This window comes from Megalops cyprinoides, chromosome 5, assembly GCF_013368585.1.
Source record: "Megalops cyprinoides isolate fMegCyp1 chromosome 5, fMegCyp1.pri, whole genome shotgun sequence".
NCBI lineage: Eukaryota > Metazoa > Chordata > Actinopteri > Elopiformes > Megalopidae > Megalops > Megalops cyprinoides.
Genome location: NC_050587.1, coordinates 17,246,448 through 17,259,219, shown reverse-complemented (window position 1 = coordinate 17,259,219; position 12,772 = coordinate 17,246,448). Strand labels below are relative to the sequence as shown.

The following is a 12,772-nucleotide window of genomic DNA, read 5'->3' as shown; positions in this document are numbered from 1 at the left end:
AAGTAGGTCCTATAAGGGTAATGCAGAATGCATCATCATTTGATTCCAACACAGAAGGGTGAAATGCTCCATATTTTTAGGAGGTAGTTTTTTTCATTTTTAAATCATTATTTCCTTTTCCTTGAGTTATTCGTGTATACTTGGACTTCAGTGGTTTCAAAACCAGATACTGACCTCAAATATCTTTTCCATAAAATAGATAATCTGTTATAACCCTGCGATAATATTATAATCCAAGATAACTTTGTCTGGGGGTCTGTTTTTCTTTTGGTGCCAATGTGCATAATAATTGCTTAGCTTCGAATACAGGCTCTCCTGGAAGCTCTCTTGGCTGTGAGATGGGGAGCGTGTCATTATCTACAGTCCGCCAAGTTAGGTTTTCTTTGGTTTGCTCCCTCAGGACATGTCAGTGTGGCAGTGGTGACGAGAAATCGAAACCACTTCGTTAACTTCACTCAGTAAGTCCAGAAGAAAAATCTAGAGGAAGCACTTCAGCATAAAGCTATACAATGTCCACGATTACAAAGAATCTTTCATTTCATCCAATTTCTCGCAGGGCTTTTGTAAGCAAAATGTTGTGAATGTGTTTTTTCCTGTTAAATTATTTTCAGTCATCCATACCTTCACTGCATTTCCCTGCAAGCAGAAGATACATTTTGCTGTATCTCCTTTTTAGTAAACATTTATTACTCTTACATTCTACAGTAAAGTACATTTTAGGTCAAGCATGTTTGAAGATGTCTGTCTAATGGATTGTATCCCACAGTATTCAGTTTTACGTAGTCCTGTTTTCTTATCAGATGCCCTCAGCCAGGGTTACTTGTAATGCCCCCTATTTTTACATCTCAGACATTCAACAACCCATTTATTCAGCTGAGACTGTACAGGGGCATTTGAGGTAAAGCACATTTCTCAAGTGCATAGTTCATCCCACTGTCCTTACTAAACTCACCTGAATGCTATTTCTTAATACTTTGAAGCTCATTATAAGTGAATGACAAACAGTTTTCCACCTGCTACACCAGTGGTTTGTGGAATTGCTGTTGGTTTTCCTAGACACTGTGCAAATGAAGGCCTTGATTAAACTTTTGGAAAGATTTGTATAATCAGTAGTTTTGAATGCTGGCATCAGCTAACTTTGGCTTCAGTTTTCTGGACACAAACACTGCATTTCACCATGAGAGATATCCACAATCAGCTATGTACAGACTATCATTTGTTACGTAAACTAGTACAGTTTATGTAACAAATAATGGTGAAAGTCATCTTGACATAAACTTGCAGAGAAGGATATGAGCCACGTTGGTGAGGTTTTGACAAGGCTGTCAGTTCATTTTTTTGGTACAAATTTTGCATGACATGGGAAAATCAAATTGACCCACTCATTGTGTGTTTCACAATACATGTATATTTACCAAATGAGAAGAGTTCACAATAATGTCTTCACTTTCGGTTACACTTTGTTTAATTTAAGTAGTACCTTGCTTGTTGGTATGTTTGGAGCAACCAACTCCAAGGTGGAAAAATCAGGTATTTCTTGATTGATCTTGCAGTATCTTGCATTTGGGAAAGGTGCCTCAACAACAGATCATCTGTATTGGCACATTAGGATTAAATGTTAAAGTTCTTCTTTCTCTGTTTAACTGACAGTGTGCTGTGTGAGGATTTAGCAAGAGGCTCACATTGATACTACATTGTGGCAGTGAGCTGTACATAAGCAGACATGGAAGGGGGGAAGGGGTGATTACTGAGGTAGAAAAATCTTAGTAAGTTTAAAATGCACGCATGAAAGAAGGCATTTTCACTGGGGGTTATCTAAGTGTGTAATATGTCTGCTCTCACTCTATATTGGGGATTCAAGTCCCTATGTCCCTCTTATTCCCACACTCTCAACTAATGTATTCAGAACTGAGGCTGCTCAGACCCTTTTCATGTGCAGACAGAAACCTTTTCTGTTATTGTTGCAGTCATCACATAAACACTTATCTTTGCTGTGATGACCAAAACTCTTCTTTGTACTAGCATGCAGTCCTTTGAACAGGTCATGGTTACATGGAAGAAAGGCAAGTCTGTACAACCAATATGTTTAGCAAGCATACTTTGTTCTATTGACTTTCACTGAACTGTTTTTGGAACCGTGCTAAAAATAATATGCCGGCTGTTCTCTGCTCACAGAAGCGAATAAATTTAGTCAGTTGCAATCAATTGTTTATTGATCAAATGCATGCTTGCTGAAATAATATTTTTCTCCCCCTGAACTGATTGAGAACAGCGCCAGAAAACGCCTAAAATTTTTTACATTATAGCAGGAGAGAATGTCAGCGATACAACTTAACACAGTCATACAAGGATTTGGTTTTAATCAATGATGCTTGATAGAATGTGGCCAATAGTGGACAAACGGCTGTATCATCTTATCATTGTAAGAGATTATCTTGATACATGATTTTTTCACAATGATGGTGTGGGCCAGTGTTGGTGGCCGTGACAATCTTCAAAGTAGAATGGCAGACTTTAAATTTTACGGGGTTGTTACTTCAGAATGTGTTATCATTTGTTAAAAAAAAAAACAGATCAGATTGTTTAACCCGTTATATTTATTATAGAATGGTACGCAATGACTCTCACAGATTTCTTAATTACATTCATAATTTTCAGGGAAACATTTTTGAAACAAGCCAGCGTGTCTGTGGGGTGTGCTTGTGACTCAAATACAGAAGTACTGTACACTGACAGTTTTGCCGCAAATGGTAGCGAGAGTGGTTGCCACCCTCACCACCAAATCTGTCCACCCCCTCTTTGGAGCCCTGCTTCCTGATACTATATAGCTTTTGCTTTCCCTCTCTTAAGATCACTGCCTAGATTTTTGGCCTTTTTGGCCTTCCTCCTGTGCCTAGCTCTCAGTCTGGATGTCTGTTTCAGCTTCTGTTAAGTGTCTAATGTTCTTAGCAAGCCTGATGTCATATTCCCCACAGCAGTGAGGATGGAGGAAAGGTGCCGTTCCTAAATGGGTCTGGATGTTAAATATTAAGAGGAAACAATTCCTCTTAATATTTAACATCCAGGTATAACTAGCAATGTATTTTGATAGTATTGCTTTTCACTACTGCCTTTGTGACACCCAGACAACCAGTACACAAACTGATAGCCGTTTTCAATTTGCTGACCAATCGACACATTTTATTTCATACTATAACAGAAATGAAACAATAAGCTGAACAGAAAATAATTTATTGGATTATTTTTCTGCTTAAAAAATGTAATAAGTCAAAGTGACAAGCTCAACAGAAATGGGAGTAGTTTGTGTTTAACTCAGGGAGTTTCAACTTCTCCTTTGAGAGAGAAGCTAAGAGTGTTGAATGCGCATTGGCGTTAATGCTGAATAGGACTTTCAGGCTGTGTGGATAGCGGAGGAGTTTGAATTATTGTGTTGTCGGCAAACCCCAGCACAGGGGAAACCTGACAGCCTTCAGGCTAATGACATTAGATATGAAATTGCCATTTACTCCACACCGCTACCTCTTGGCATGCAAGAGGATCTGCTCATGTGATGAGATTTTTCAATGGAGATATTTTTCCGAATTTCATTACTGTATTCTGAGTATATAAGCCGGGGTTCACCGGATAAAAGTTTTTTTTTTTTTCCTGCAGAGATGAGAGGAATAATCTCTCAACTCTAGATATAAACATGAATGTACACATTGTGCATTCTGGTGTGACATTTTGACAAATACCTGCTCAAATAGGAAGGCTGATAAGTTGTGGGTTCATGATCATCACACTTTGTATCTCTTTTTTGAAAATTAGGACTATTCTCGGTCCCACCAGATGTCTTGTGGTCTTTGCCTCTCGTTTGCTTGGAACACAGCAGTTATGGAGAGAGAGATTTGAGTGGAACTCATTTTCAGTGAATAGCTTCAGTGCTTGTGCTTTGTCTGAGTTTAAACTGACAATCTAACCTAAAACAATTTATCTTATGTAGCAGAACTGGAGAACAATTTATTTGTCACAACAGTCGCATTTCATGTTGAGTGCAACGGGGGGGGGGGGGGGGGGGGGTTTCAGATGCCTAACTAACAGACTGAAATATGAGCATGTGCACCTTTCAGGATGTTCTGCATGCATATTTCATGCAAATCCATCAAAAAGTATGTTGTTTCATTGGGTAATAGAAGAGCCGACATGTTAAGTATTGTACACAGAATTAAACTAGTAAACACTTAGATGGTGGTAATCCCTGTTTATGTAATCTTAGAATGATATGTCCCTGTGTACTGGAAGCGAGAGATATTAACCTGCTCAAAATGCCTCTTCAACTCAGTGATGTATATTGGGAGGTCAGCAACTAAATGAGGTCCCTGTGGCAACCCAGTAGTGTGAACATGTTATTTTCAAGTGACTTAACTGGGATAAGACAGGGAAGGTCAACTGAGGAGGGTCAGCAGTGATGGCAGGAGTGAGTGAGAAGGGACGAAGGGGCACAGTAGTTCAAGACCAGTGGTCTGTCCGATAAGTCCTAGTGGCTTTCTCTCACTCAATTACCATCTTAACATCTCAATGTCGTAATATCTCATTTGGTCTCTATTTTTGCTGCTGTTCCTCATTTAAAATGATATCATTGTAATAAGTGCAGACACGGCAGGTTTGACTGTGCTGAGTGTACGTCTCTTAACTTTGTGTGATCAATCACTCATACAGTGTCCAGCATTGGCAAGTTGGACGCATGTTGCATATTGATTAACAGGTTGCCCATTAAAACATCAGCCTTTCAACATGTCCACCCTGATTTATCCAAGATATGTTCTCGAATGCCACTGCTTTCATCCCACACAAAGAAACTGAATTTTTTATTGCTCACCTATGTGCAGAATTCTCAAAGATTGCTCCAGTTTATTCGCTTCATTTCTGTATTAAGTGTGGGCGCTGGTGTTATTGTCATTAGCATCTCAATGTCGACACCAGAGTTTGACATGTCCATCAAGGCAAATTATTAATCATCTGTGTTCCTATTTCCTCAGGGCAGGTGAGATAAAAATTCCTCATAAGATACAAAATATTTACAAAATAGGTTCTGTAATACGGCTGTTTCACATGAGCAGTGGTGCTAGAACCAGTGCTGTTACACTTCCCATGAATATGCTGTTGAAGTGCTTACAGTCACCAGCCTAGCAACCCCTGGCACCCATGAGTTGGCCTCACTGTTGTTCAGAAATGAACAAAAACAAGAAGTGCATATCATTTGAAATCTGCCATTTGAAAAAATTTGTCATTAGATGACAGTGAAAGCATTTTACCCTGTTGTAATGGGCAGCATTAAGATCTGAAAAGACAGCATCCACCAGTACAAACGTTAGAGGTCCCAATAGACTACTTTTAAAAGCGATATCTTGCTGCTGTACTAATGAGTGTAATATTCAAAAATAGATATGCATCAAACAGAATAAGGTGTTAACTAATTTAGAATGTTGAAGGAAGCCCAGTTTTTTTTTTCTTAAGAAATATGTTTTGATGGTGTTATGTTTATGAAAGCTTGCATTAAGACAGGTTTCATGGCGTCGTGCACCAAGCTACTTTTGTGATCTCAAATCAGTGACAGAGTGAGGGAAATCACACAGTTTAATAGGAAAGTACTCTAAAATGATTGTAAAGTAGTGTCATTTTTCTTTCTTTCTCTGTCTCCTCTGCGCTGCAGTGCCTGTTTAGCTGGAGTCTGTTGCTATTGGAGTTGGTTTTTCAGTAACTGTTGCAATGACTCAACATATTGGCAAAAAATAATCCCCTCAACATAAAATATTACAAACTAAGAAGAATGCAGTATTTCAGGGCTACTGTATCTCTAGAGAAGATCTGCATGGATCAGAGTCCAGGCCCCCAAACTGACAGTGTGTTGTGTGTGTTAGGGCATGACCTGACAGATGCACAGTTGCATAGTACAGACCAAAATGAGTGGGCAGTAAAGCTTTATATACTTTCAGTTCATTCAATACTGATGGGATTCTAATGGTTGGTGACATCTTTCCACAACTGTGCTTTATATGCGGCACAAACAATATACGACCCAAAAACCATGAACTTCGGAATGGAATCATTTTAAAAAGAGTCTCAAAGCTATTGCACAGTGGAGGAAGGGTGCAAAGGGGATCTGTCCTGAAAAATATCCCTCAGCAGTCCTGTCCTAAAATTGCTTCATGAATTTGGCCCATTGTCCCTCCCTTATATACATCTCCTTTGATCCATTGCTTAAGAAAATGTAGGTTTTAGCATGTAACGATGTACAATCTATAGAAAGCATGACTTTGTATCATCATTGTTACCGAGTCGTCATTAGCATGTTTCTAATTTAATTTTTGTTTTCAGGGCATGACTTGTTTGATCTTGTGATTGCAATGCACACATCTGTGATTCAAAACCACATACCATGATGGATAGCTTTATTTTGCATTCAGAATCTATTGCACAAGAATTGGATGTTGAGGCAGTAAAACCCTCTTGGTTCTTGTATTTTTTTCATGTGATCAAAATGAAAAGAAATAAGCCAATTGAACTGACTCCAGAAACCGGCTAACAATATCCAGTGGAAGTTACAGACCAGCACATGTGCCAGAGGCAAATTCAAGCTTTTAGGGTGAAACAAGTACAGGAGCTACAGCTTCTGTCGTGAAGTCACAGTAACATGCTAGTAGTTACACAGTCCACCTCATTGAGTAGGTAGCTAGCAAGAGCAACTCATTAAAAAATTGTTTATGTATAAAATCTAGCTATTAAAAATAGGGAGCCATCTTGTTCTAGCTCTTTGTTATTGTTAATAGCTAGGATTGTCATTTTCTCAGCCATCATGTTGAGAAGCAGCATCAGCGATAGTCAGCCTCTTGGGTATTTTCCACTATTTCACTCATGTCCTTGAGGGCAAACATTTATTTATTTTTTTTGTTTATGTACCTTTACTTATTTTAATAAAGTTTTAGTCTCTTGCATGCAGATATAATAGGAAAATAAATCCACAACTTTATACAGTATTCATCAGGATGTCAAGAGATTTTGTGATTTTATTTAATTACATTTTTCAATAAAATAAATAATTGACTACAACTACATGCTGTATGTAATATATCCCAGCAGCAAACCCTTTGGTGTAGACAAAATATGGACTGGTGCAAAAATGTCTGGTGCAAGGTAGGTCTGAACTTATCTGCATTAGAGGAGACGAGCAGAAAAGATATTTCAGGCTCAGTACTATTGCCTTGTTTCAGAATCGGCTACCGATCCCTTTTCTTGTCTTCCTGTGCATTGAGTTATTTGTTTGGTTTATGATTAAAATTGATTTGACTGCCTCCTCTCATACTGTAAATCTCATTTCTGCTCAGTTGTATATGTGCACAACAAAAGAAAATATTAGATGAACGATCACCAAGAATGTGGTTCACTTTTTTTCGCTGAGGCAAGGTTCACCCTCTGTGAGTTTCTCACTTGAAATTGAATTGCACGCTTTGGTACTGGTCTGCTTTGCTGATTTCTCTCACTGGCCTGTATCAAAACAGCAGATGTATCCTGTCTGGCATCGAAATAACATCATTTAAAAAAAGTTTCTCCTTTTCTCCTACTGATAGGTGCTGTGGCAGCTCCTATCTCTCAATTTTTTTTTCCGTGAAAACTAATCTGACAAAAATAAAGCAACTCTATCACAAGTTGGCTATTCTGTTAATGGATATTGGGTTGCTCGAGGTTCAACCATCTTGTTTTTTTTTTTTTTTTTTTTTGGTGTTAGCACTGTTGTACCATACATTGGTATTTTATGTTTTGAAAGCTAATTTATAGTTTGCATGCAAGCACTTTTCTTTTCAGCATTTTATATATTTTTTTTTGAAGTAGAAATCCATTCCAGTTAAAGTTGTCTTCTCTCACAGTTGTTGAACTAGACATGAGAAATATGGCAAATGTGTTTGACCGCTGCAGTTGTCTGGAGTTGTTGCTTGTCACCATACTTTTGCCCTCTGGTTCTACTTTCTAGTTAAGAGAAGTGTGTTGGGGTAGATATTACATAATTCCAGTACTTCTGTATACATTACTACATAATCCTAGTTGTCGTTCTTGACATCCTGCGTGAATTAACTCAAGACCAGCCCACCCCTGTCTTAGTCATGCTTAATGTCACCAGGAGTTCAGGCCAAGAACTTTGTTCTGTTTTTCTATAACGTTTTAGGCTTTTTTGGGGTTTTTATCTCTGCTTCTCATCATAAGTAAGGCCCCTCCTTCTCTCAAAAGGGGAACCTTAGGGGGAGACTTAGGCCTGACTACATGTTCCCTAAAGAAGACTTTCTGCCTTTCCCTCCCCTTGGGTTCCCATGCTTTTGCATTCCACTAACGCTGTAACCGTACTCCGCTTAACTTCTGACCTTCTGCGTCTTCCCCTTACCTCCACGTCCCAAAACTATGCTAATCCATTGCAGACATTCAATTCTGTCTGAGCCAGGAGTTTTCTTGTAAAGCGTTCCTTTTCCCATGAAGCAGTTTACCTTTGGGGAAATGATGATGACATCCTTTGATGGATGTGTTCTGTCCTCATGCACAGGTTATTGTCTGTGCACTTGTCGTTGGCACAAGTTCTCGGGCTGTAGTTCCTTGAAGATGCGTAGAACCCCAGAGGAAATGAAGGTGGAATGACGTGTTAATATATGTATCGAGTAGTCTACTTATTTGCACAGGAGCCAAGTTTACACCAGGCTGGCTGCAGCCATGTTATCTGCTGTATTTCCATAACTTGCACTTACACCTCTGCTCACTCTGCATTATCACTAATGCATGTGGCCAAAAGCAGACTAAGCAGACATAGGTGTTTTATTGTAGCTGTATGGAACACCACACACACATTTCAGGGCACACCCTGGAACTAACCTTATGCTCCTCTAAGGAAACACCATGGCAAAGAAACGCCCTTTCATTGTGTTGTATATCAAACCAAAGGAAAGGTATGGAAAATTCATTTTATAACAGTTGTTATGTCAGTGTATTATATTACATTTTCCTTGACAGTATGACAATGCACAGAGCTCTTTGATAACAGGCTCCATTCTCATAAGTGGAGATGGTAATTTAAGCAGCCATTGTAAGGGCTGTGTGCTGTGCATGCAGGTAGAGAACGGAGCTAGAGATAGTGCTGAAAGTAGTGCTGGGGCAATGTTTTCTCGTTCCCCTGAGGAGCCCATTCATAAATGTATTGACGCAGCTAATTTCCCAACATGAAACCCTTGATGTCCAGTCACAGATTTAGCTACATGCGTTTCAGCTTTAAACCTGAGCTTGCTTTAACTATGATTTATATTAATGATTATAGAACTGCCGACTCAAAAGTGAAATGCATGTAATTTCACTGCTGCCAACTTTGGTAACTGGAACTTAATAGAACTTTGTTGTTCCAGTGTTAACCGAAGAGAGTGTACCTATTAAAAAGAGGGGCAAAAGCCTGGTCACTGTCTTTTTGAGGGTTCCTCATTTTTCAAGTTCGATCCCACAAGGGGAACTGTAAATAATGTGCAAATTCACAGGGACCTCTCAGTCACACTTTTTCAGTGGCTTGCATGTAAGGGCAGAAGCCTTCTGACAGCAGAAATGGATCCCATTTCAGGTGTACCTTTTGGAAACAACCATTTTGAATGGCCTTGAGCCAGGACAGTATGGACCAGGTGTGCATAAGGTGACCTGTGAGGACATGAGATTTCATTCAAAGGCTAGAGAGCTAGCATACAACAAGAGGATTCTCACAAATTATTTCAGCAGAGTACAACTTGCTGGAAGGAGTCTTTTCACTTCCAAACAATGAATTTATCCCCATACTCAAACTGCAGTATTTTTTTGTTTCTAACTGTTTCTGCCTTCTATTGCCCTGAAAGCTGTCCGTGGTAATAGTTTTGTGGTTTCCCCTTGCTGAGCCAGGGAACTTGAGAGAAAAAGAATGTGATTGGTAGCAAGGCTGGGTTGTGTTATCAGCTGGTGGTGGGTCAGATTCTGGACTTAAAGGTCAAGGTCTGAAATGCAAAATTGTGCATGTTGGTATTCCATGAATGTCATGACATGCATCAAATTGTAATTTTAGACCCAGTTTAAGGTAGGAAATGTAGAGGCTGACCAGAGGAGTATCGCAGCTCTGTAATTAAAACCTGATCAGCCTTCATGAAGGTTGGCATGCTTGGATAGGGTTGAAAAAAGGGCAGCAGAACGATAGTATAGCTTAGCTGTGGCTACGTGTTATGGGAAAGCACTTATATAACTTAAACTTATGACTTTGTGTGAGGCATAATGTACTCGCTTTAAGTGAGGGTACAGTAACTCATCACAGATACTCTCACTTGTTAGTTGAGGCATAAGTTTAATGATAAAAAATTGGTTCAAGCCACAGCACTGCTGCCTGAAGCTACACTTATGTCAACAGCATTATGTCCATTTACTGCAAAAGATTTAACTGAAACATAATTGCTCCCTGGCTACATACGTGAATACATATGTTCTCCTTCTCCTGCTCTCATTGCAGTGGGTCTTATGCTGTCTGTATGCAGACTCTCCTGAGTGTAGTGATCTTCCCACTGCTGTAAGGCATGGCCTTTTGAGGGGACATGAAAATGTAACATTTGCGTTTATTTATGCTTGTAAAATGTTGGATAAAACTGAAATGGAGTCATTCATATTTAGGGTGAATGTGATTTTCACATTCCTTTTTGTGTCGAGTATGGTATTCAGCAGCACTCAGTAGTTCCTCTTTTTCATATCCTGTTTTCCTCTCAGGATGTTCCAAAGGTCAAGTGGGTCAAAAGAGTTCACAGTTCAATGAAAAGCTGGCTGCAGTGCAGTGAGAATAATAGAAATCTTCATGTTTTCCCTCTTTTTACCTGAGCCTTTTCTGCATAGTGTACTACAGTTCAAGTGGAATCTTTACTCAGTACCAGCTCTTATATTGTGGGGGACATTTTTTCCTTGAAACAGTGTGAGTGAACATATCATTGTTACTGTTAAGAATGATCTCATCTGTCTCTGACCCTAAAGAAAGGAAAAAAGGGATTGTAGAATACTTTTTCAGTCCCTGAAGCATTTTTTCTTTCTTTTTTGATATACTTTTCTGGTAATGTAGAACATGTTTCAAATTTTAAACTGCCCGTTTTGTGCTCCTCCTAATGGGGTATTCAAACATTGCTTATTGTGAAACTCTTAGCTTTGCTGGTTAATGAAGGTACACAACTGCAGCTGCCAGTCAGGTGTTGCTCTTTTTTCCTGTGGACTTCTCTGAAGATTACTCACTTTCTTCCTTTCCTTCAACAGGGCCAGCTTTCCATCCTGCAAGAGAAGATAGACCATCTGGAGAGGCTGCTGGCGGAGAACAACGAGATCATCTCCAATATCAGGGACTCTGTGATCAACCTTAGCGAGTCTGTGAAGGATGGCAGAGTGAATGCCGAGGTGGGGAACCTGACCCGAGGGTCCTACCCAGAACTCCTTCCCTCCCCCCCGCTGGTCGTTCCAATTGACTCCGAAGACTGCCAGTTCGCCGCAAGACCTTACTCCAAGTCTGCAGATGGGGTGCAGGTAATGCTTCAGCCTGGTGAAAAATGGGACCTTGTCTCTCACTGAATGTCTGCAGATTTTGGCTCTGTGCCAGTGCAGATGTTAAGTCTGTTAAGATTGCGTAGTCTGTATTCTGTGCTGCTTACAAGATACTTTGAAAAAGAAGAAGTTTGATACTGTATACTCTTCTAGCCTTCCTGTTCTGTTCTAACACCAGAATTAGGGGAAAATATGTACTTCTCAGCCCATGTGTACTTTTGGAAGAAGACCAGACAGGAAAAGAACTGAAGTCCCATTCTGAGAGTTGGTAAATCCGCAGGTGACATTTGTGCCACCCGCTAGAGTCCACATGTCATCATTCTGAGCCCCCATCTGAGCAGGTCCAAGCTAGCTGTGCGCAGCGCCAGTCCTGCAGGCCAACCAGGGCTTCTGCTGACAACCCCCTTCTTTCATCTGGTCTGGATTTCCTAGTCCCCTTAATCCGGAATAAATGGCTGGCTCTGAGACCTGCGCTAACGCAGCGAGATTTGAGGCGCTCGGCCGCTCTCGAGCCTCGTGTTGAAGCTCTAGCGATTTGTTACCGTCGCATGAATATTTTGTACCAAGGCAGTCCGAGGTGCTTCGGATTCACTTGGAACTCGCCGTGGCCAGGAGCTTTCTGGGTTAGCGCAGAAGATCAAGAGCACAAAGTCCCGTAAACCCTCAGGTTAGACATCCAGACTCAAGCACCGAGACTGATACTAAAATAGGCTTTTAAACTTGCACTGTGCTTACACTGTGACTCTAAAGTTTTGTGGTACGTTAAAGTATACACATTAAACTTTAAAGGTGTCAGGAAAAGATAACACATCTTTAAACATCTACTCATCAGCTTATTCCTTGTTAGCTTAGGATGAGAGTGCTGTGTTGTGGTATTCACAAAGCCAGTAAGCAAGCAACCTAAACTTTTGGGTAAGTCAACCTTATTTTGTCCAAATTAACAAACGTGCATGACCTCATACACTAAAATGATTTACAATTGTGGTGAAATATTCAACTGTCTTATTGCCTAGAGCGGGGAGCTTTGACAGCAGAAACCTTAGCATAATTAAAAGATATCTGAGAATTTCATTAATATCTGAAAGAAGGAGAAATGTGAAAATTATTCCCTTACATGCCATGAATATATTATGAATGCTCTCACTTTCATTCGGTGTGCACTGAGTAGGGATTTTTACTCATA

At 39.9% G+C, this 12,772-nt stretch overlaps 1 protein-coding gene across 1 annotated transcript in view; it reads left to right on the top strand.

The window, feature by feature from the left end:
• The window catches only part of man2a1 (mannosidase, alpha, class 2A, member 1), a 102,723-nt gene that overhangs the window by 4,518 nt on the left and 85,433 nt on the right, over positions 1 to 12,772 (top strand). Inside the window, exon 2 of the mRNA XM_036528970.1 lies at positions 11,308 to 11,571. Coding sequence (XP_036384863.1) covers positions 11,308 to 11,571 — 264 coding nt within the window. The remainder of the gene's footprint in view (positions 1 to 11,307; positions 11,572 to 12,772) is intronic.